General features: G+C 47.1%; 1 protein-coding gene across 1 annotated transcript in view; it reads left to right on the top strand.

The window, feature by feature from the left end:
- Positions 1-25992, top strand: part of dlgap2a (discs, large homolog-associated protein 2a) — a gene marked incomplete at its 3' end in the record, with an annotated part of 386637 nt that overhangs the window by 253751 nt on the left and 106894 nt on the right. The window contains exon 3 of the mRNA XM_083633008.1: positions 5489-6636. Coding sequence (XP_083489134.1) covers positions 5557-6636 — 1080 coding nt within the window. The 5' untranslated portion in view covers positions 5489-5556. The remainder of the gene's footprint in view (positions 1-5488; positions 6637-25992) is intronic.

Raw genomic sequence — 25992 nt, 5'->3', positions numbered from 1 at the left:
TAGGGGGACCAAATTTTAAGGGGGACAAAATGTCCCCATGTCCCCCTTGTTCCGGCGCCAGTGTCATCATCATCATCATCATCATCATCATCATCATCATCATCAGTCAAGAGTGTGATAGACCAGTGTTGTTATGCTGAAAGGTCACTCTCTAAATTCACCTTCCACCCATATATACAGTCCATCTAAACCACTGCAGTTGGCACCTTTGCCAAGAAGCCGGATAATGTGATGCCAGGTGCTGGTATCATGCAAAAACAACAAGACCTCTCCCTGTCCAGACTGACAGAGACTTGCCAGCAGGGTGCGTGCTCACAGAGAGCGCTGCTGCTGCTTCAGTCCACCCTGTATAAATATTCAACAAGACTCTGTGTTGGAGGACTCACTTTCTGAATCCTGCATCTGCTCTCTTTCTTTCCCTCGGCCAAATGTAACTATTGGCAGGGGAAGTGAAAAGAGACAGAGAGAAGGATGGAGGATGGGAGTCTGTCATCTACAGTTCTTCTAATCCCGGGAAAATGCCATAACTCTGCCTGGTGGATAATTTATTCAGTGCAGAGATTCTTCAAGGAGTAGTCCGTTATCAGAGAAAGGCCACAGTATCACACCACAGTGCACCATCATTCTTGAATTAGACTAACACAAGCCCAGTGAGCTCACCTAATTTAGCCAGGCTGGTGTTTTGTAGTCCGCAGTAAGACTTTTGCATTCTCAGCTTAGTCATGAGGAGGCTTACACAGAAACAAGATAGGAGAAGATTCCATATCTGTTTCTGTTGTTTTTTCCCTCACCCACACCCACACCGACGACATTACGTTAATTTGACATCAGGCAGCCAAGTAGACATCTTCATAGGCTGCAAAACAAGGAACAACTGTTTTAATCTCAACAGATGGGGCAACTACAGCAGCAGAAGAGCAAGGCCAGACCTCAGGGGTGGAGACAGTAGAGCTCATTATAGAAATAAGTTTGGAAGAAATACGTTTTATCCAATTTGAGACATGAAACAGAGCATCCACCCTCAGTCATGGATTTCACATATAGTACAGTGTGTTATTTTCATAATTGTGGACTGCTTTCTTGATTTGTGAATATGAGACTTGAGCAGAGACTCTTGACATCGAAAAGACTGATCTTCTGGCTGCAGTGACAGAGCTCAGGGGAAAGACTGATCTTCTGGATGCAGTGATGGAACCCAGGGGAATTTCATGGGACAAGCTGTTTGATTTATAACTGTTAGTCGACTACGACAATCATGTGGATGTAGAAGCACTCAAACATTGTAAATTCACAAATTCAGTTTTCAATGCATTGCCAATGGACGAGCTCCAGGTTTTGTCTCCTTATGGCACAGATTAGAGGCCCGTTTCTAGCTTTGCTAGAGAGATATACATCAATAAATCTTTGTCACATTAATCTGAGGCATTGGTATGATTACAGTAACAAATTATTCCATCCCTAAGAAGATTACCAAACTCTACCATCCTCTTCACTGCACTTTACACTGTGTGCAACTGGGAGGGGAATCGGCCCATTTGCTTTAGGCCACACAGCAGGGAGATTGCTTTATGGCACAGAACCGGAAGAGGACACCGTTCGTCCACAGCAAACAAAACAAAAGCTTTCACAGTTTCTCACAATTACAGATGGGAGACCACTTCCAACATGTTTATGTTCTTCAGTAAAGCCAAAGAGAAAACAAATCCATGGAGAGGAGGAGAGGGGACACAGTAATGTCCTCTTTGTGACAGGAGGAGAGGGGACACGTAGTAATGTCCTCTTTGTGACAGGAGGGGACACGTAGTAATGTCCTCTTTGTGACAAGAGGGGACACGTAGTAATGTACTCTTTGTGACAGGAGGAGAGCGGGCACGTAGTAATGTCCTCTTTGTGACAGGACATGTAGAGGAGGAGAGGGGACACGTAGTAATGTCCTCTTTGTGACAGGACATGTAGAGGAGGAGAGGGGACATGTAGTAATGTCCTCTTTGTGACAGGAGGGGACACGTAGTAATGTCCTCTTTGTGACAGGAGGAGAGCGGGCACGTAGTAATGTCCTCTTTGTGACAGGACATGTAGAGGAGGAGAGGGGACACGTAGTAATGTCCTCTTTGTGACAGGAGGAGAGCAGACACGTAGTCATGTCCTCTTTGTGACAGGAGGGGACATGTAGTAATGTCCTCTTTGTGACAGGACATGGAGAGGGGACAAGTAGTAATGTCCTCTTTGTGACCGGAGGGGACTCGTAGTAATGTCCTCTTTGTGACAGGACATGTAGAGGAGGAGAGGGGACACGTAGTAATGTCCTCTTTGTGACAGGACATGTAGAGGAGGAGAGGGGACATGTAGTAATGTCCTCTTTGTGACAGGAGGGGACACGTAGTAATGTCCTCTTTGTGACAGGAGGAGAGCGGGCACGTAGTAATGTCCTCTTTGTGACAGGACATGTAGAAGAGGAGAGGGGACAAGTAGTAATGTCCTCTTTGTGACCGGAGGGGACTCGTAGTAATGTCCTCTTTGTGACAGGAGGGGACACGTAGTAATGTCCTCTTTGTGACAGGACATGGAGAGGAGGAGAGGGGACAAGTAGTAATGTCCTCTTTGTGACAGGACATGGAGAGGAGGAGAGGGGACAAGTAGTAATGTCCTCTTTGTGACAGGACATGGAGAGGAGGAGAGGGTACACGTAGTAATGTCGTCTTTGTGACAGGAAGTAATGGTGTGTAGGGGTCATGTGACATTCATTTTGAGAAACACTATCACTAACCCCAGGAAGACTAGTCTGTGGCTTGTCCCTGACTAATGGGGATCCACATTAAACAATACCACTGGCTTGGAATAGAGGCTATATTACCAGCTGTGAGCATCCAGAGACTTACGCACATCCACTGGTTGGTGCTGAGCTCAACTGTACTAAACAGGAAAATAAACGAAAAAAAGGCTCGCAACACAAGTTTTGGATAGCTCCCGTGGCGGACATTTATTATTGCATTTATTATTACATTTATTAATAAATGTCCGCCACGGGAGCTATCCAAAACTTGTGTTGCGAGCCTTTTTTTCGTTTATATTACCAGCTGTCTCAACCATGCTCTCATTTGTTTATGCCAAAGCATCACAAGTATGTGACAATGTTGTATTGTAGATGTATTGATGCATTGATATATTGCTTTCTATTGTTTTAAAAATGCTTCATGTAGCACCTTTGACTGCCCTAGTTTTCAGAGGGAGTGTGATGTGTGTGAATTCTATTCCAGGATGCAACACATGTGGCTGGGTAGGTCAACGACACAGTGTCTATACTGATAGTATCAAGTTGGATATGACTGTGATCGGTGTTTGCCTGAGCATTACATACCATAACTCAAAGTGCACTGGGAGAGCGCAGACCTCCGCCAAGGCCAATACTCCAGTCTGCTATTATGCAAAGTGTGAGTCAGATCGGAATCCTAACCTTGAAACCACCCACATTCCCATAGCCACTCCCCCTACCCACCTCTCGAACCCCGACTCTCTATGACTTTCCTATCCCTAGTTACAGGTACAGCCCCTTTTCCCTAGCCCCTCTTCCTTCACCCGAATCTGATTGGATCCATGCCAAAATGTAATGGGTTCTTCCTTGGCCCATGCTACACACCCTTCCACCAAGTTTCAGGAAAATCGGCCCAGTAGTTTTTCCATAATCCTGCTGACAAACGACACCGAAAACATAACCTCCCTGGTCGTGGTAGTGATGAATATGAAGAGCATCTAGGTGGGTTTGGATTGATACCTCATAGCATTAGCTCACTCAGACGTTGTACATCCTCTTTTGCCTATTTATTTACCACTCTCTCTCTCTCTCTCTCTCTCTCTCTCTCTCTCTCTCACACACACACACACACACACACACACACACACACACACACACACACACACACACACACACACACACACACTCTCTCTCTCTCTCTCTCTCTCTCTCTCACACACACACCTTCCTCTATCACTTGTTATATTTCAGAATTAGAGATGTAAATAAACCTGGGCTGTGAACAGCTTTGCAAATGTACTGCTTTGAACTCTAACTCTCTCTCTCTCTCTCTCTCTCTCTCTCTCTCTCTCTCTCTCCTGCTACTATAGCCCACTATGGTAGCTCATAAAACCTCTCCTTCACTTTATGGGGTTACAATGGGAGTGAAGGGGCAGGGGTTTATGGGGTGTGTGGTTGGCAGCCAGTAGAGATTTTTGCTCTGGTTATTCTTTGTTTATCTGTCTGTTTCTCTGACACTACTACAACTACTGCACAAGACGAGGTGCAGATAAGTATGAGATATGACCCGGTCATGCTTTTCTACCATGGTATATGCCTTCTTTTTGCCTTCTTGGAACCAGTGTTTTCAGTGTTTTGTGTCTTGTGTTGCACCTCCTGTGCAATTAATGAGGAAGACCAAATAAACATGGCAGTTAGGGTTATCATTTTCCACAATACAGCATAAGCTCACAAAGACTTACAATTAACAAGGTTTTTCACCTCCTTGGAATGTGTTGGAGTTATTTGGTGAAACTCGTGAACTCACAAACCTCATAAAATAAACATTGTTGATGTGATTGCACTCAGGATCCATTCTATACTTTCACCATCTCCAAGAAAAAAGTCACAATAGCACAGATGACGAGAGGAGTTTATCATTCAACATAACATAACATAACATAACATAACATACAATAACATAACATCATAACATGCTGAATATTAACATTACCCCCATCGTCCTGACGTGATTCAAGGGGAGGACATTTACAATTACAATGGGAGCAGTGGGTGGCGTGGCAGCAAGACAAAGTAAACCTATCCTCTGATTAAGTTAAATACATTGGAATAGAGGGCCGGGACGTGTGCCCTTGGTGGCCGATCACACGGGATTGGGTTTTAATCTAAGACTACGTGGCCGAGAGAGGGAGGGAGGGAGGGAGGAAAAGAGCACACATTCGATCCACGCCTCCCAAGGACGCCTCTCCAGCCGTACGCCTCAAAGCGTTCTCCTCCGGGCTTTGACGGATGACACCAGCGCCACGGAGTGATAGGCTATTATTTCACTTTGCATTGGATAAATGGCAATGCGGCCCCCATACCTGTCGCCTCCTCTTCTCTCTCTTTCCTTCGTTCTCTCTTTCGCCCTGTCTCTCCAGCAGTACGCCATCACAGACGTGGATAGAGGGGGAAAAAAACGAGGGCTGAGATTTTGTGTGTGCTATTTGATTTCGCTTTCTCATTTCTGTTATGCTACTTTTGGAGTTTTCTTTGATGTTCTCTGTGGTTGGAATAGGTGTAGACTAGAATGAGAATGTGGTGGATAATGACCAGACTGTTTGGGGACATGTCATTTGGGACTAGGCTTTTCCCCCTGATCATTCAGCGTGAAATGCATTTCTTTCTCTGGGCAAATGTTTTTTTTTTACCCTGGATGTGATCTAATATCCTCTCTCTCTCTCTCCTCATCCGCAGACCAGCAGTATTCATGGTCGCCCTCGCAGTACTTCGATGAGGACAGCTACTCCCCTCCACCCAGGAACATGAAGGGTCTCTCTGGCGGCCGCCCCACCCAGCTCCAGCTCACCTCCCCCACCTCTGCCCACACCTGCGGCCTGGGTGACTGCGACCACTCCCTGGACCACCACCTCCACCATGGCGACTCGCGGTCCCCCTCCTACCTCCTCAGCCCCACCGAGAGCTGCCCGCTCGACGGCCACCACCGCTGTTCCCCGAGGAGCTCCATCCACTCGGAGTGCATGGTGATGCCCGTGTCCATGTCAGCCACCGACCACTCCGTCTCCAGCAGCACTTTCCCACGCATGCACTACGGCAGCAGCTCGCGGGACGGCGGCGGCAACACCTCCGGCGGCAGGGATTCCCGAGACGACGGCGGCTCGTCCTCGCACGGCGGCAGCGGCAAGATGAACCGCATCCCGGCCAACCTCCTGGACCAGTTCGAGAAGCAGATGCCGCTGCACCGTGACGGCTTCCACACGCTGCAGTACCAACGCACCTCCACCACCACCACCACTACGGAGCAGCGCCACGAAAGCCCCGGGAGAATACGTCACCTGGTCCACTCGGTGCAGAAGCTCTTCACCAAGTCCCACTCTCTAGAAGGATCTTCCAAAATGAACGGCACCAAAGGCGACTCGCACCGGGACGGCTCACACCATCACCATCACCATCACCACGGCCACCACAAACACAGCAAACGCAGCAAGAGCAAAGAACGCAAGAACGACGGCAGCGGCAAACAGCGCTCGGGAGGCTGGTGGAGCTCGGACGACAACCTGGACAGTGACAGCACGTACCGGACGCCGAGCGTCATGTCGCGACACCCCGTGGATCACATCAGCCACTGCTACCCCGACTCGGTGCACGGCCACCTGCCGGGGGATCTGTCGCTCAAGACGTCCAAGAGTAACAACGACGTCAAATGCTCAGCCTGCGAGAGCATAAGCATGGCGCCGGAGGGCAAGTTCATGAAGAGGAGCTCCTGGTCCATGCTAACGGTCAGCCAAGCCAAGGAGGCCTACAGGAAGTCTTCACTCAACCTGGAGAAACCCATGACCCCCACTGACCTCAAGCCCAACCTCAGGCCCTGCCACTATCTACAGGTGAGTTGAAAGCTGGATGTGCTCGAGCAGTGGTCTCCAAACCTGCTATTGAGAGCCAAGTGCCAAGTATCCAGGTTTTCTGCATACTTGCACACCTCTCAATGGTACATACCTGGAGCTTACCACTTTAGAGAATTGCACAAGTTAACAAACTAATTTTGTTTGATACATGGATCTATAGATGGATTGATGATGTTTTTTTTGGAGGGGTGGAGAGATCTTTGGATAGAGAATGATCTGACTGGTAGTGTTTAGTGAGTGAAGCCATGAAAGAAAACATTTGGAGTTGGTCAATGGAGACATTGACTCACCATAACAGCTTAATTCATAATACCCTCAGGCAAAGTAGCTCTTTGAGGAGGATCAATCCCAATCCTTAAGCCTGCAAGACATCTTTCTATAGGTGTTGCTGCTCAATAGACAAGGAAGGAAAGTTGCTCATCTCAGCTGGACTTCTGATTGATCTAAAAGACCTGTCTTGTTTGTGCTTGGCTTGGATTTTACAGTGTGAAGCTGTCATATAGCCCAGCATGGGGCTGATAGTGATAGGGACCTGCACAGCACGAACAATCAATTAACTCCATCAATGATCTGCACTGGGGGGCAAGGAGAAGAAAAGACCAGAGATCAATGCTGACTCCTAGCTGGTTGTCGGGGTGCGTCTCTAAGGTGTCATCTTAGAAAAAGGCAGCACTTAGCTCAGGCCCATGATTGGCTCTGTGGGAGACCCCATAGCACCACAGGGATGAATTCAGACTGAATCAACATTTTACAGACACAGAGAACGTCTCAGGGCTTTTGTATGCACACTGAAGGGTTATGATAATACGAAGAAAGCATTCTTGTCTCCTAAATTGCAAATCTGACTGGGGGGGAAATGGATTGTGTGACAATACCGCTCGATATACAACAACGTGGTATTTGATAGCATGGCGTAAGTACCGCCAGCAGCCAAAATAAAGTGATCACTTGTAAAGTGATCACACGTAAGAGGCCTCGGAGACTCGGTGCTCTAAGCAGAGTTTCTTGTATGGATTAGTGGCTCTTGTGAACAGAAAGCTGATCCATTATTCAAACCATGGAGTCAAAAGAAACTGCTCTATCTAAATGGATGTCAACAGAAAACTTAAGTGAAGTTCTAAGTGATGATCATTTTGAACTAGACAGATAGCACAGGCTCCACTCACCCTGTTTACAATCCCGCTAAGTGCACTAATGTCTCAAGGAGACACTTAGTGGCAGACTTTAGCGCTGCTCGCTTTCCCACCGCTTGGTCATTCAGCTGAAGGAGCGTCCGAGTCGCGGCACCATAAACACTTCTAAAAATACTCTCCCCTCCTGCTTCCTGCCGCAGGGCTATATTTAGCCCTGCCTTATCAATCCAATCCGCGCAGGGTGACGCATCCTTCCTCCCCGGGGAGAATCGATGCCCTCTCCGAGAGATAGAAAATACATGGAGGAGGGGTGAGAGAGAGAGAGGGAGAAAGTTGGAGATATACCGCCAAGGTCTGTGCCTCGGTGGATTTCACACGGACACTCTGGGAAGCAAAGGGGAGAAAGCAGTGAAAGAGATGGCTGTTTTTGCTCCCTGCATGCGGCTGCTACTGCTCATCACCAGGAGCAGTCAGGCAGTCAGGCGGAGTCAATAGACAGGAATGATGCTCCACACACCGAGAGGTCACATTGAGAAGTTTTCACATCCTGTTGCTCCTGGATTTGCATCACCCATAACTGGCTGCACTGTAACAATCTAAAATGTGTCCAGTGAGTGAGTGAGTGAGGAGTGAGTGAGTGAGTGTGTGTGTGTGTGTGTGTGTGTGTGTGTGTGTGTGTGTGTGTGTGTGTGTGTGAGTGAGTGTGTGTAGGTGTGTTTGTGTGTGTGTGTGTGTGTGTGTGTGTGTGTGTGTGTGTGTGTGTGTGTGTGTGTGTGTGTGTGTGTGTGTGTGTGTGTGTGCGTGTGTGTGTGTGCGCACGCGTGTGCGTGCTTGTGTGCATGCGTGCGTCTGTCTTAAATTTGGTGTGGAGGGTGTTTCTCTGTTTTTTTCGCACACCAGATGGTTTGATGATGGGCAAGTCACCTTGTGTGCGTCCTTGGTTGACAACAGATGGAAAACTTTTGAAATGTTTTGAAATTATGAGACTGCAAACACTTTAGGATGGTGTGAAACTTTATTGATTGAAGCGTCTGTGTGTGAATCTTTAAAGAAGCCCAAAATTGATTTTTGGGCATTCATTTCACAGTCACACGAGAGAGAGACAGAGACGGGGAAGAATCATAGACTATAAATATATAGACGTAGCTACCGTGACTTCACCCATTGGTTTGTGGGCTCTCGATTTGAAGCCTTCATATGAGTTTGGCGTTTTCACCGTCATCATGGTTATTTGGAGCCAGAAGCAGCTAGCGCTAAACCAGGGGTTTCCCACAGAGACACAACACCGCCTGCTATTGGTCTGTGATCGGCAAGCTGCGTGATCACTGGACAGGTGACCTGTCAATCACCTGTCAATCATCTTCTGTTCCTGCCACAGCTAGGCATCCTGTACCTGCGCCCAGAGGCAAAGAGGCTAAACTGTTCAGGTTACGTATAAGACATGAGAGCTCGCGGAAAAGAAGACAGAGATGAAGTCACATTGGCTGCTCTTTCTCTCAAATGACAAATGTTGGGAAATCAGACCTGGCATCAGCCATCGCTCTCTGTCATTTCACAAATTAGCCTCAATTAGCCCTTCCCAAAACACACACACACACACACACACACACACACACACACACACACACACACACACACACACACACACACACACAGTTTTCTGGTTCTTGTTATCCCCTTAAGATTTGACGGCAAGCTTGATATATCTGAAAAGAGGTGATGTGGCAAAGCATTAATTTACTGGATATGACAGGCTCACCTGGACACATTTCAGACTGTGCATATACGTGTGTGTGTGTATGTGTGTGTGTGTGTGTGTGTGTGTGTGTGTGTGTGTGTGTGTGTGTGTGTGTGTGTGTGTGTGTGTGTGTGTGTGTGTGTGTGTGTGTGTGTGTGTGTGTGTGTGTGTGTGTGTGTGTGTGTGCGTGCGTGCGTCTGTCTCTGTCTTCTCTCCTGTTACAGTACATTTCACAATTAGAGATGTAAATTAACAAATAAACCCGGGCTGCAGTAACAGCTGTGATCCGGCCTGTGACTTCACAGCATGATCACTTTGTTTTACTGACACCCCTCAGCCCTGATTAACTCCAGCCAAGGCAAGCGCTGTTGTCTCCCTGCAAACAGCTGCACAAAGGCAGGCCGGGATTAGACTTTGATGGTTTTGCTGATAGGGCATTGCGGAGGGATTTAATAAGCCAATTAATTGCCATGTTGGTCTTGCCAAAGGTGGAGGCTTCAGAGGCAGAAAGGCTGATGATTAAAAGACAAAGAGAAGTGCAGAGCAGCAGAAACAAAGCTGGCACTGTGACCGACAGCTAACACGGCACACCACTTTTCACACACACACACGCACACACATGCACACACACGCATACGCGCACGCTCGCACACACACACACACACACACACACACACACACACACACACACACACACACACACACACACACACACACACACACACACACACAGGGGTTCCCTAATGGACAGCCATATACTGTACCTGTAGATATGTATTAGCCACTACTTCATAAGATTTTGACCCAGGCAACACTAGTTCCCCTGCTGTAGGCAAACAAAGTATTAATACTTAAGTACAGTAGCCTACTTAAGTATTTTTTCTGAGTATCTGTACTTTACTTGTATTATAGTATTTATAATAGTATTCATATTTCTGTCAACTTTCACTTTTACTCCACTAAATTTCCCAACTAAAATGGATACTTTTACTCCATTACATTTCCCCCAAGCATCTTAGTTACAAAGTAAAATCAGAAGAAATTGGGTAGCCTGCAAGCAATCAGGTTTGGCAAATCAGTGCTCCTAATTAGCAAGTTACGTTAATCACGATTCACACGCCATTCCAGTTGGTGGCTGTAATGCAACATAACGTTGTTTGCCAAACGCTATAAGACTCAAGAAGAAGAAATAGACTTCCACTCAAGCCCAGGCATGTCTTTTGCTTGATTTGTTTAATAGCATTTACTTTTACCAGTGTTTTTCCAATTTCGTGTTTATATATATATATATACTTTTTAAATATATTACATATTGACATTTTGATGAAAAATGTATATACAGTGTAGTGTTGGAGTACTCGAGACCGGTCTTGGTCTCGAGACCGGTCTCAAGACCACATTTTGATGGTCTCGTCTCGGACTCGCCCTCCATCGGTCTCGGTCTCGTCGGTCTGTAGTACAGTGTAATCCGCTTATAGTGATCACGGTTATAGTGATCAACCGCTTATATTGATCAAAAAGCTTGGTCCTGAATAATTCCTATACACATGCTGTTTAAATAATTTGCTTATAGTGATCAATACTATTTTGGGCCTTGTCCCACCTGAGAACAATGGAAAAAATGTTTAAAACTACAGTAATTGTATTATTTTTTTACTTACAAACTGCCAAAAATGAGCCAACGAGATACAGCAGCGATACTAGGTGCATGTCTGTCTGTATTATGGAGAGATCACAACATGTCTGTGGAGAGATGGCAGCGTCTCTGTCTATGTGAGACCGCTGTGTTTGAAACAGCTGGAGGCTTAACTTACTGTATGGATTTTTAAAGTCAATACCATTCCTTTACTTTATATGTACTGTATTCATGTAACACATACAAATGTCAATTATGTGGTAATCTGCATGAGAAGCAAAGAAAAAGAAGAAAATCTGTTATAATGATCATCCACTTATAGTAATCAATTTGACCCGTCCCAAGGTGATCACTGAGGAGTGCACTGTATCTCATATTGCTGGAGAATCTATAGCCCCACCCAGGACATCCTCTTTGGGACCACTGGACTTCTACTATCAACTACACTGTACACATTAACTCACTGGTCATCTCTGGTGTGTTTTCCAGAATGACTTTTTTTCCAGGCATTCTACTGGCATCAGACAAAAAGGTTAATAATAAGTAAGATAAGTAATAAGTAATAAGTAGACAGTTATTTTACACCCAGACGAGGTCTAGCTTAGATCAAACTAGGGATGTCAACCGAAACCGTTTAACCGATAATCGACCGTTTCAACATTAACCGATTAATAGTATCAGTTAAACCTTATTATCCTTTTTGTGATAATTCAGCAGCCAGACACAAAGTACATTTTAGGTGTGTTCTGAAGCGGATAAGATGTTCATCATCCCACAGTGACCCTTTTCAAATTGGACTTCAAAATTTACATCAGTGAAGTTATATTAATCACCACCAATAGTAAAGATAGTAGGTTAGTGCTCGTTGATGCAAATATGCCGTCTTTGCAATTGACCATAGTTGTCTTCTTTTTCTGCTAATTGTTTTGTTTGTTCTCCTTGTTGTGCGACACTTTTTGAAGTCTATAAAATGACCATGGTGTTTGCAGTGTTGACAGCAGCAAGTCTAACAAACCTTGTGCCAAAATTAGTATTACCCTAATGTGCTTCCCTGTCTGTGTGACCTCCTTTCCTCCTTGGTGTGTGTTGACATTTTGCCGCTGCATAAGGGAATTATTTTTGGGAAAGTGTGCCTCATAATTAAATAAACTAGATAGGCTGGTACAGTAATTCCCTTGAAGAATCATGTGATTCTTGTGGTTTAATCTAATAAAAATGCGAACATGCATGATCCCTGTTCATTAAGTTGCAGTTATAGTTTCAGGAGTCTAATTCTTTGTAATCCCCTGACATGTTCTTACAATGTTGTTTTATTGTTAGAAAATGTGCCAGTAAGTTGTTTCCCCTGGTGCTGTCTTCACCCAGTTTCACCCCAGGGAAGAAAATACTGAAATCAGTTTTTGTGGATTGTGATCATAGTGATATGATAGGCTTTTGAAATGGTGAAATGTTTTACTAGTCACCTCACAAAATAGAGATCATGTTTACTTGCATTTTTATTTGGATTTTTATGATCTCAAACCGCAAACATCAATTGATTCTAGAAGAAAGTTGTCTATTGGCTCTATCGTTGCATCGGCCTACAAACTGTGCCCAGCGCAGCGCAGATTAGTGGGCGTGGACCAGCCCACTCCATATTTTGGTATCGGCGCTACACGCAGCCTTAAGCATTACAACTACGCCTTTTAAGCGTAAAATTATGCACAGTCTGCTCATTGGAGAAGTGCAGTAAACGAGAAGTGCCTTTTAAGCTCCAATTCCACGGAGCGATCCAGTCCGGTCAGAAAGCCAAGCGCTCTGATCTCCCCCCTTCCCTTTCATCCCCGTCTGTCTCATATATTTTATGCCATATTATTATGCTTCTCAAACCAATCTGACTGCAGTTTAAATACTGCAAGCATGTAAATACGCTAAACTATAGCAAGATCAAAGTGAAAAGAATGTTCTAAACGCATCGGCTAGAAAAATATAGCCTATCCCTATGTCATGATGAGATTAGATTGGTGATAGTTTGTCCAGAATGATATCGTTTTGCTACCTTTTCTTCTCCCCTGCTGCACAGGTAGGATGATGCACATAAATATAGCCTACATTATGTAAAGTCATTGCATAAATGTGTTTTTATTGTAAAAGTAAATGTGAAGTAAGCCTAATCTTATTGGAGCGGAGCGGACATCATAGTAGAACCGTGTTACGGCTGTCTCTCATCTAAATCACATCGTATCTGCAAGGGATATATATACCACCTGGGGTACATATATGTTTCACATAGGGTTGTGTTTGGATTTCTATGTTTTATTTTGGACAATATTGAAATGTTTGAGAATTGCATGTTGTGTGAACAGAAACATTATTTCTATCTACCACTTTAGGCAATTTATGCTGATTTGGTTGATATTTCTTCTCGAAATGTATTAGTCTCAATGCATGCTGGGAGATTTGAGGGAGTGAGAGAGAGAGAGGGGGAGAAAACAGCTTTTTTTCGATCGCTCTTTGTGCTGGGCGAGAGAGGGAGTGAGAGAGAGAGGGGGGGGGAGAGAACAGCCTCTGAATGACAGGGGCGAGATTGTGAGATGGCAGAGGAGAGCTCCGTGCAATTACAATAGCCTATAACCGGCGCACTGAATAAGGCCTGGTTTTGAAAAGCGCTAAGCGCTAAATTAACGCCAGGGGGGAAGATATCGTTAGGCCGGTATTTAAGGCCGAAACGCCCATTCTGGCAACGTGCCACGCCTCTTTGGCGTAAAGCGCATTTCTGGGCCTAAAACCATGTGAAGATTCAAGGGCGGAACCGCAAATTCCAAGTAGCGTCAAGTCAGGCAGTATAAAACGAAAACTTCCGAGTATAACCTTCGCAATAATGGCAATTAAATAAAGTAAATGCACGTGTAATGGTTTTTTGTGTGTGTTTCAAAAGATACAGAACAGATATAAACTGGAAGAATATCTGCTCCCTTCGAAAAGTAAATTTTAACCCGTAGTGAGTCGACCATTCTGATTTTTTGTTACTACCGCCAGCAGAGGCTGTATCATGTAATATCAACAGAGAACCGAGACACGAGCTGAGGAGGTAATCAGGCTTTACTCGGAAGAGACAGGAGAATACATGGGTGCAACGGCCAATACAGAACGGCCGACAACAACATGGGATAAACATAGTACCGCTAAACATAGTACCGCTGGTCGGTACTGGCGCAACTCCCTTTTATCTTCAAACAATGAAACAGAGACACCAATAATCACAGAATCAACAGGGAATCAGATCAAATGAAAACCAAAGCAAGGCCACTATCTAACAACATCCACTTCAACAACTGAGCAGTCAGCATCCATGTCACAATAAGCAAACAAGAAACAATAACCCTCCAACCCAGTAACAGTGCACAGTTACCCAAATCAAACAAAAGACGGGACTAAAAGTCAAGCACAAAGTCCTTGAAGCATGCAGGTGGATGCCGGGAGCGCGACGATTGACGAGGGCCCCCAGAGACTGATGACACAGGCTCAGCCAGAACAGGTGGGGAGCACTGATCGGCATCCATACACCCAGCGGGCTGCCCCGCCCCGGACAGGACGACAGAGCCGGCAGGCGGGCAGGGCGTCACGGCGAGTGGGCTGCCAGCGACGACAGGAGCAGAGATTGCAGTGGGTATAGCAGGGGGTACAGGCGGCAGACACGGAGGTGGCAGAAAATCCTCATCCCCTGAGTCATCAGGAGAACATGGCGCCGAAGAACACAGGCCGTCAGACGTGACAGACGGAACCTTGAAGCAGTCAGGCAGCCTCACGCGATATGACGCACCACGAAGTTGAGATCCTGTAAACTTCCTGATATTGCAGAAGGGGGGTTCCACTGAGACTACCAGGTATCGGTCACGTGCCCGGGACTTGTTCCTGTCTGAGTGGAGGTAGACCAGATCACCAACATCAACTTCAGGGTCAGGACGCCTCTCTGCAAGGGGGGCCTTGGAGCGCTCGCTAGACGGATGATTGGCGAGACGCTGTCGGTGTTGAGTGGCCACCAAGTCGCAGTCGGCCAGGGGCGCCTGGGCATTAGAAAACTGGTCCCGCTGGGTCCACATCTCTCGTGAAGACAGACCACGTGAGCGGATGCGCGAGTTCAATGCAGCCGTGGCAACCGCCAGGGCCAGGGGAGTGACAGCACCACCTACTGGGTCGAGGCGCAAGAGCTCGCCCGTCAGCTCCTGGATAGCCTTCTCCGCAACATGGTTCTTGTTGGGGTTCTTAGCATGCCCCAGCTCCAACGTGATCCTGTGCTGTCGCAGGAATCCATCGTTGACGAGGGCCTTGAAGCCAGGGGCGGGGTCGGTGCGGATGACTGCCAGGGGACCATCCATGGGACGTATTTGAATACAGAGCTGTATCAAAGCATCCCGCAATGTCTCATGACGCTCATCTGACAGCAGCAGAGTGGACGTGAACGATGTCACCGTCTCCCGGAGGACAAGTATGACCTGACGGGAACGCTTGAGAACATCAGCTGCGAAGGACAGGCCCACAGCATCAGGTGGGGAAGAAGTGGACTGCTCTACCCTGGCACTCGGTGAGCGGCGTAGGGCAGCACAGGAGTGGCAACCGTTAGAGACACGCTCCACCGCACCGTCCAAATCAAGGGCGCCACGGCAGGGCAGAGCTTCTCATAGGCCTGCACACAAGGCTTGCTGTCAGTAAGGACACAAGCGTTCACCTCGGACTGGATGACATAGGGGCTGAAATGTTTGGTGGCAGCAGCAATAGAGAGAGCCTCCACCTCACATGGCAGCCATGTTGTCTGAGACCCCCGCAGCTTGGCGCTGAAGAAGCCAGCCAGGAGGAGCTTGCCCTCCCGAGACACATACAGTGTGGCGCCTAGACCAGGCTGTCTGACCGCACCATCTGTCACGATCCACAGTTGGTCCGATGGCTTAGGCAAAGTAATGACACGGGCAGATGAGAGAGCCTGTTGTGCATTATGAAATGACTCCCGCAATTCATCAGTCCATGTGATGACCTCCGGGGATTGGCGCCCGGCTGTGGTATCCTCAAGTGGTGCGAGGTACGCTGAACACCTTGGGAGCACACGGGAGAGAACCTTGTATGCGCCAACAAAGGATCTCATATGGCCCACCGTGTCCGGCGCAGGGCAGGAGACCAGGGTGTTGACACGGTGTGGACTGGCTGTAAGAGTGCCGGCGCACCAGATCCAGCCAAGGATGGAGGTGGACTTGGGGTTGACGATCGTCTTGGCTGCAGATAGGCGGAGATCACATTTATAAAGTGCCTGGAGGACCCTCTTCCAGTTGTGGTACAGCTCCTGAGGTGTGTCGCCGCCGCAGTACAAATCATCGGCAAGCTTGGCCACGACGCCATCCTGTAGCAGATGGCCCAGAACGCGGCACATGAGCTCCTCCAGGGCCGTCTCTGAGCCAGGCATGCCCATTGCAGACCGCATGTAAACCCGCACTCCTTTGAAGGGGGTTGCAACACCACAATACTTCATTGACTCACGTGCAAGGGGTATTTGATAGAAGGCGCTGGTCAGGTCTGTGACTACGATGTGTTTCCATTGTGCGATGAGGCGGAGGGTCGAGTCAACATTGGGTAGCAACGAGGGCTGGGGCTTGCTGTAGCGGCCAACGTCGGCAAATGCGGTGACCATACGTGTCCCCCCAGTGTGTTTTTTCACTAGGAAGGAGGGGTTGAGATACTCCACCACAACGCCAACATCTTCAGGGTGCCTAAACACGCCAAGCGCCTCCAGCTCGTCGAACTTAGCCTGGAGCTCCATGAGTTTGCCCCGGGCATAGAGAGGGAGGCGCCCTTTCCGCTGTGGAGGCTCAACCGGGCCCATGTTCACCTTGGCCTTGAAGGGCCCAGCAGCGCCATTGTAGCCTTTGATATTAGGGTCAAAGACCACATCATATTCCTTGTGCAGTGCCCGAAACTGAACAGCAGTCTCCTGTGGGAGGAGGTTGTCAGGATCAACCTGTACGGCTGAAGAGTGGTCGGTCCTGACTGATGTTGTAACTGCTGGGGACGGAGGCGGACTGACTGTGGGGGGAACCTTAGGCTCGAAGACAGGGGTAACCTGGCAAAAGTGTTCATGGCGCTTCAGTGTCTGTGGCTCAGCTGACAGGTTAGGGATGCGAATCTTGCCTGCGACACTTGAGACGATACTCGGCTGGGGCCACATCCGGGACGATCTGAGCTTCCGCGCACTGAGCGCGTCGGTGCGTGGTTCAATAGCGTACTCAGCGTCTGACTGCACATCATCCGGTAGCTGCATCTCGATGAACTCCCCGGGCCAGACAGTCTTTGAGGGGGTAGGGGCACGAAGCACAAACGCACGGCGTGCAGCCGCGCTGGACTCAGCTGGTGCGGAGGAGCCATATTTGTAGACCGTGCCATCGCCAAGGATCACCTCTCTCTTAGCGGGGCGAACAGCAATGTCATTTGTCTCCATGAAAGGTGTGCCAGCGAGTATGTCAACATCGAGGTTCACCACGACGAGGCCGTCAAACTGGAAGACCTTGTCACCTCGTGTGAAGGAGATCCGTGTCTCACCGACCACCTGCAGCTGTGAGGAACCGTCAGCTTGGTGAACAGACTGCGCACTGGATAGGATCCTTGATCCGAGGCGCGCCGCTGTGGAGTGGCGTATCATATTGCCAGTCGCGCCGCTGTCGATCGTGATGCGGACGGCGTGGTGACCGTGGAACACATCAAAGTATGGAGATTGACGTGTCTGCACACGGTAGGCCACGGCACCTGGAGTGGCTGTCCCACCGTCGGAGTCATGAGGTGTGCCGCCCCCTAGGTCATCCTCAGCGTCAGACCCATCTTCGATGATGCCCACTATTTGCCGAGCCCTAATGATGTAACGACGGTCATTGTCTGGGAGGTGCTCGCATTCACTCAGAAAATGGCGAGTCTCTTGGCGGCCCACCTGTTTGCATAGGGGACATACTTTGTCTTGACGGGGCCGTCTGGTGGGTGTCCTGAACATGGATTTAGGACCCGGCGTAGGGCGGCGCAGGTCTGTAGTGACGCCCGTGCGGAAGATTTTTGCGTCGTCAGACGTACGGATTTCATCCAGGAGTGAACACAAGGCCTGCGATATTTCTGGTTTGATAGAGGCCAGAGTGCGAGACCTCAGCTCTGTGCCGTATCTCTGCTTGACGAGTCTGGGTAGGCCAGGGTGAATGAGCCTTAGCCATGTGAGGACCACCATGTTTTCCAGTGTGGGTGAGAGCTCTTCATCCTCTGTCATCTTTTCACCATGGTGGCTGAGGCCATTAGTGCGCAACAATGAGTCCTCCACAAAGGCCATCAGCCGCTGGTAGAGGTCCTCCGGGCGCTCATCACCCTCTAGATGAATATCCGAGAAGTCAATAAACTGAGCACCGGTGACTTGGAAACCAAAGTGTTGCCTTATAGCCTGCCATATAAACTCCAATGATGTGGCATTTTTGACCAGTGTACTCCGTGAAATGATTGGGCAGTAATTGGCAATCTGCCCAAGCATCAGCTCAAGTGAGGTATTTTTTTGCAGTGCAGATTGACGTCTAGCGGCAGGAACGCCATCACCGTCGTCCTGGAAACCTCTTAGTGGGTGGGCCCTTGTCTTTTTTAGCCATGTGATTCCATCGGCCAAAAACGGGGTAAAGCTAGGGTCCAATGACAGCGTGTACAGCAGGTTTTGCTTCCAGTTTTCAAAGCTGTTTATACTTTCAGTTTTGGAGAGAGACCACTGTTTTGGTGCTCGGTGAGTAGATGCCATTCTCCCGTTTGCTGCGCACGTGCTGTCACAGTGAAGGCTTCACAGTTTCGGCTCTAGTGAGGTGTAGCCTGCTGTTGGACGGCAGTTCAACACCATGTAGCGTAGCGGAGTTAAACAGAGGGCTAGATTATAAACCCGACGCTGCCACCACGCCAGCAGAGGCTGTATCATGTAATATCAACAGAGAACCGAGACACGAGCTGAGGAGGTAATCAGGCTTTACTCGGAAGAGACAGGAGAATACATGGGTGCAACGGCCAATACAGAACGGCCGACAACAACATGGGATAAACATAGTACCGCTAAACATAGTACCGCTGGTCGGTACTGGCGTACGGTAAGTAATACAACATTTATTTTATTTTGAAGGTAAAAACGTCTAGCTTCCTGTATTCTGTATAATTCTAGTAGGTTTGATGCATTTTAGGACTGAACATAGCAAAGACCTGTTTTCTTTGTAGTGCTTGCGACTCGAGGAAATCGATGCATCTAGGCGTGAGTTGTAGGGTTGTTTAATTAATTACTAACGTTATGCGCAAACGATTATATGCCGTGAACGTTAAGGCAGTTATCGCCCATTATGTATTTTTAGTTTTCACAACTCCCCATTGTGTGGTCATTCCCAAATTCCCCCACCCCCGCCCCTGCCCCCTCTCTACTTTACAAACTCTGCGGAGGTGCTACTCATGTGTGAAAGCAACATGCCTCATGTCTGAAAGGGTACACTTCACGTATCATCCGGGGCAGGCTCAGTGGGAAGCAACCCTCACCTGATCCGGAGTTCATGTGTGAAAGTGGCTTACTTCAGTTAGTGTATCGAACTAGCTGATAGGACCCCACTTCAAACAAACCGAACTATCCCTTTAAAGACATTGCTCCTACAATGATTTCCAAAACAGCAACCCACAGCCGAGGACAAAAGACACCGCCAGGGAGACATATGATTTTGGGAATATAGTTTAGCACAACACTGGTAACGTTGACCTGTCTTGACTTCGACTGGTTTTATCAACATTCTTGGGAGATCTCCAATTAAACAAATATTTTTTCCTTCAGATCTCCTCTTCAACAAATTCACAAGTAGGCTTAACATCTTAGCACATCTTTGAGGATCTCAGCTGCAGTGCATCATGCATGCCAGCAATATGGCAGCGCTTTTGTATCTCCATGTTTTGTAGATACAATGGATAGCATGCACGCACACCCACACACACACACACACACACACACACACACACCAGAGGAGGTTTTTCCAGTGAGGCATAGGAGGATGGTCCTCCTCTATTAGATTGGGGATTTTATATAAAAAAATATATATTAAAAAAAAATATTTTTTATTTTTTATTTTTATATTTTTCATTTTTCATTTTTCATATTTTTTTTTATAATAAAATAACAATCAAATGTGTTTTTTCTTATGTGCAGACGCTCATTTTTTCATTCATTATATTCTTAAAATGCTTCAACAACAGTGACACTGATGGAAAGTCACTCTGGCCCTGGTCCCAGCGTGGGGTAGGAGATTAAAAAAACATTCGCCCTGTGGGCGTTTATTTATTTGGTAATTTATCTAATGAAAAAATATGATTGGTTGAAAAACACTTGCAATTCACAGAGAACACGTGAGAGTGATGTGTTTTCCAACCAATCAGATTGAGCTGGAAGGGAGCAGCCCTTAACCTCGCGTCACCAGGCTCTTCTCGGCGAGAAAGAGCCTGGCTTCCGTTCACAATTGATTTTGTCACCCTACCTGGTTCCGGCCTAGAGCCCGCCCTAGACAGGAAGGCCAGCGTTTCTAGCTCGTCAACTTTTACGTTAACTTGACAAAAGTATCAGAACGGCAAACAAGAAAACAAAAGATGGACGTACCGAACAAACTTTTTGAAGAAGTTCTTGTAGAAACATTGCGGATTCACAATCCCACATCTTTTGAGCCAATACAGAAGCTTTGCATCAGACAATTAATCGAGGAAAGAGACGTCAAGCTAACGGCAACAAATACGTTTTTTGGCGCACGTTCTTCCGGTGTTCATTCTGGTTCCGTGGTTTACGCCCCCATGACAAAAAGCGGGGTGAAAGGTGCCCAGACTAAGCAGCCCTTAGCCCAGTGAAACCAGGTGAAACCTAATTGGTTGTTGTTGGATAGATTGCTTTGATTGACATTGTATTGTCCAATGTTGAATCCGTCTGAAAATCTTGTTGAATCTAGCTCCGTTGTCAGTAGGAACTAGGAAATGATGACCTCCACGCTGTGACAACCTGACAGATTAACCCATTGATACCTGATGCAGCATTTGTGTGTGTATCCCTTTAAGACTGCAAACCGTGTGTGACACGGTTCGCGGTCTTAAAGGGATACACACAAAAATGAGGGATATACACGCAAATGCAGTAGCACCTATACTTTCCCCTTTCCCTATGTTTTTTATTATCAAACAGTAAGTTAGCTCACAAGCCGTTGCATGAGCGCCCGAACACGATTTTCTGCAACGAGTTTAGAGATACTGCAGCGGGGTACACGGAAGCTCCCGAGGTAGCAAACACTGGGATACTGCTGCAACCTCATCGGCTGCACGGCGCACCGACTAAGCTACAGACAGCTGTGACAGCATTGGATATGCAAGTAAGTCAATTAAGTTCGAGTTATCCGGGTCTTCTACTAAATTCGGCGTCCACCAAGCAGCGCTATTATATTGTTTTATGCTGAATAGCCCGCCATTTCCTAATACAATGGCGATCTTAAACTCGCACATTTTTTAACTGAATTTGGCAGCGCGGAACCAAACATGGAACGCAATGAAACATGCAAAACATGCAATTTGCACGTTTCGTTCCGTTCCATGTTTCGTTCCGCGCTGCCAAATTCAATGGAATGAAACGAAACTTGTAGCCTATGTTGGACATAGTGAAGTGTTTTTGATTGATTTGTTCATCCATCAAACCTTTTACTGACAGACTAACTGTAGCCTAAATATCTTACTTTATTTTGAGGTGCATTTGCTCAGCCAGAAATGATTCCCACTTCAACTTTCTCATGGGTGGGCCTAATGTTAAAATGCACCAGAGGACATCCATCTTATTTGTCCTCAATCTGCATTGAAAATGTGTGAAAATTCACCTTCTCGCAACAGTTGTAGCCTAAGCTAGTGGTTTTCAAAGTGGGGTCCCCAGCAAAAAGGGGGGATTAATCTATTTTTACTATAATTCCATCCATAAGTAACACAATCACAGAATGTATGACTATTTTGGTCATGGGTTTCATATAATGTCTGTGATAAAACATCTAGCAAAACTCTTATCAGATGGGGGACCCTGGAACAAAATCTTATCTATATGGGGGTGCGTGGTGTAATTTGTGTTAGTTTAGGGCTCCTTAACATGAGCAAGGAGATCCATGGTGGCAAGGTTAAACTTTGTGATTCATTACAGTCAATGAAAGTCAGTGATCTCTGTGATGCATTGCCTGAATTGTACAGACTTATGTCTCTCATTGCCACAATCGGTGTTACATCTGCTGGAGCTGAACGGAGTTTCTCTTGTCTGAAAAGACTGAAAACTTACACAAGGAACAGAATGGGACAGGAACGACTAAGGAGCTTGGCAATCCTTGCAATTGAGAGGAAGATTCTAAAATCTCTTACACAGAATCCTCAGTGGTATGAAAAGACCATAGATATCTTTGCCGCACAGACAGACAGAAGAATGGACTTTACTTTCAAGTAAGATGGTTTTAACTTGACTTGGTTTTAACTTTTAACTTCTAAATTGAACCCCAGCTCACTTCCTGTTGCAGTGTTTGCTATCGACAGAAAATAAATGTGTCTGAGCTTGTTTGTTTTGTATGTTGTTAAAACTGCAAAAGTGGAGTAATCCTAATGCTAATTTAAAATGAGATATTCCTTTAAATCTGTCTTCAAACTGCAAAAGAGTTCTCTTCCTAGCTGCTTGTGGGTGAGAGTATCAGCAGCAGAGCAGACGTCATATTTTCCCTGGGACCGCCTCAGGTGCCAGGTGCTGTTCCGTCCTCCTGTAGTCCTCTCACTGGGTGCTAATGCAATGCTCCCCACTGGGTGGAAAGCTAAGAGGCTTGACAGTATGGGAAACATGGCAAATACACACACACACATGCGCGCGCGCGCACACGAGAAAAAAAAAACGCCCAAATTTTTTCCGGCGGCGACCAAAGACCTTCGGTCGCCGCACTAGCGTCCTCCCCTGTTTCCAAGCTCACCAGCCTCCACTGACACACACACACACACACCACACTACACATGCATGATGGGGATTATGGGATCATGGTCTAAGAAATGTTACATTTACATTACATTATTAATAATATATATATATATATTTTTTTTTTTGCAGCAATATGCTTTAAATCTGTGCTAATGAATTGAACTGAACTGAACCTCACTGAACTGTGGCACAGACTGGTTAGATAACAAATATTTTCTGCTTCATTGGTCAAATTGGTCAAATGATTGCGGGCACGGTGGCGCAGTGGTAAGCGCTGTCGCCTCACAGCTAGAAGGTCCTGGGTTCGATTCCCACCTGGGACGCTGTGAGCGCTGACGGAGTGCGTGCCCGTCCGCATGTCCTCGAGTGCCCACCGCCCGGGTGAGGTCGTCAAAAAAGGGCCTTTCTGTGTGGAGTTTGCATGTTCTCCCCGTGCCCCCTGGGGGGTTCCTTCATATAGGAAACCCACACCAAAAACATGCAATATCCTGGTCGCTGATGTGGTGCCTCTGGTCGTTAGGGGCGCCTGTTCGGAGGGAGGGGAACTCGTTGGAATAGCGTGATCCTCCCACGTGCTATGTCCTACCGGTGAAGCTTCCCCTGTCAGGTGAAAAGAAGCGGCTGGCTACTGCCCATGTCTCGGAGGAAGCATGGAGTCAGTTTCGGCTCTCCCCAGATCGGCAGAGGTGGAGCAGCAACCAGGATAAATAAATTAAAATTAGCACTAACGGGGGATAAAAATGGGATTATTGGTCTCTAACAAAATCCACCCAGATACTGTTACCCTGTTAGATCAACAATTATGTTCCATGCATTCCAAGTGTACTCGTGTGGTAGCTAATTTATCTTTTTGGTCTATCCACTTTGCCTATTCCCTATTCGGATTTCCTACATTTCCCACAATGCCTTTTGACAACCCTCAGGCAACGTGCATGTATTGTTGCATTCAGCTGTTGGTTTTACATGTAGGCTATAGTGCAGTGTCCATTCACTCACTCACTGTGTTGGACTTTCACTCAATGAGTGCGGTTAAACTCTACTGGTCCTACTTACTGTATAGCCTTGTGTTCTGAGCATGCTCAGTTGCAACGGTTTTGACTTTCGGCTCAAACCCGTGTTCTGAGCATGCTCAGTTGTGGCGGTTTTGACTTTCGGAGCAAATCCGTGTTCAGGCGGTCCCGCCTTTATGTGACCTTTAAGTGACCTTTATGTGACCTTGTGGTGTCATAATTTATGCAAATGTATACAGGCAATGCAGGAAAACCATGTTCCGATGGGTCGAATCACATGGCACTGCACTCTGCAGGGTCGCCAGCAGCACACCCGCCAAATTGGACGATGGGTTCTCGAGATACGTGAAGAACACATGCATGCGGTCCCGGAGTTCCTAATCCTAATATAGATAGATGTGGGGAAAATGAGTCGCCCTACTCAAAACTGAACATGTCTTGTGCCTGCATTACATTCTGGTCTATTGAGGCTGCTACCATGGATTTTTCCCTGTATGCAAAATGGCAGCTCTATACCTGACATTTACCGCTGATGTTTCAAATCAATGAAAAATAGCCCGAAGTATCTACATGTGACGTTAATGTACATCATCTAAGGTTTTCACAGTTATCCAAGGGAATAAGGAAAATACACCAAACAAGAAAATGGACCCAGGAATGGAAGTTACATCACCAGAGAGGCTGTTTTTGCCATGAAGGAGACAGACGGCGAGTCCCCTCCTACTACTGGTGATTCCTCTGAGATGGCCTGTTTTTGTTTACTGTATGTCGTTGTCCTTGGGAGGAAGGACTGCGTGGGTGACGGAGTGTGCGGAGGCATACAGTGGGCTAGTTAGGAATCTGCGTGTTCATTCTCCCAGCACGGCGGGAAGGAGAGGGGAGACGAGAAAACAGCACCTGTTCCAACACGCGCGCACGCACATGCACACGCACACACACACACACACACACACACACACACACACACACATCGTCTCCATGCAATCCTGTGGGAAGAAATGATGGCCCAGAGGCTGGTGGGTGGGATTACCGATGATTGAGTCTTTAGCTTTCTCTCTCTCTCTCTCTCTCTCTCTCTCTCTCACATCCCTCTTCCTGCATCCCTCCCATCTCTCTTCCTCACTCTCTCTCTGCCTCTCCATCTCTTTCTCTCTTTCTATTTCTTTGCTCAATGGCAGTGACTTATGTGGCTTGATGAGAGAAGCGCTGTGTGTAGATAGAGCTGCAGAGTTAATCAATGAAATGCACTGCAGGAGCATTGGCTGAGGCCTGCCTCCACCCTCCACCTCGACACACACACACACACACACACACGCACACACACACACACACACACACACACACACACACACACACCACTCCCCTGTGGCTTTGTAAGCCGAGGAGAATAGCGCTACAGGCCAGGCTTGCCAGAGCACTTAAAGTAAAGGTGGACACTCAAAGCCCGATATCCAAACCTCTGTACAATCCTGCTAGCATGCCTACTGGCCATTTACACCAATGCATTATTTATCGTCAAAGATATTGCGCCCAAAACATCTCGGCCATACGTGTGAGTTGCTTCTTCGATGGAGATTCCACTGAAATTTTGTTTTTTCCCCGACCGTAAAAAATAAAATCCTCTTCCATAAGTCGTGTATGATCCTTATGATCTGTATCTCATTAATACAAGGAAGTACAAGGTTTGTTTTAACATTGAGTCTTCACAATTCGGCTGTGAGTTTTCACACCGCTCCCGTGAGCCTCTTCTCCACATCATCGGCCCAAACGGGTCGCGGGACAGAACAGGTTCTGTACTTCTG

The sequence above is a fragment of the Poromitra crassiceps genome, assembly GCF_964638095.1.
Source record: "Poromitra crassiceps genome assembly, chromosome: 3".
Taxonomy (NCBI): domain Eukaryota; kingdom Metazoa; phylum Chordata; class Actinopteri; order Beryciformes; family Melamphaidae; genus Poromitra; species Poromitra crassiceps.
The sequence above is the reverse complement of the archived record's forward strand: the minus strand, read 5'-3'. Positions and strand labels throughout refer to the sequence as shown.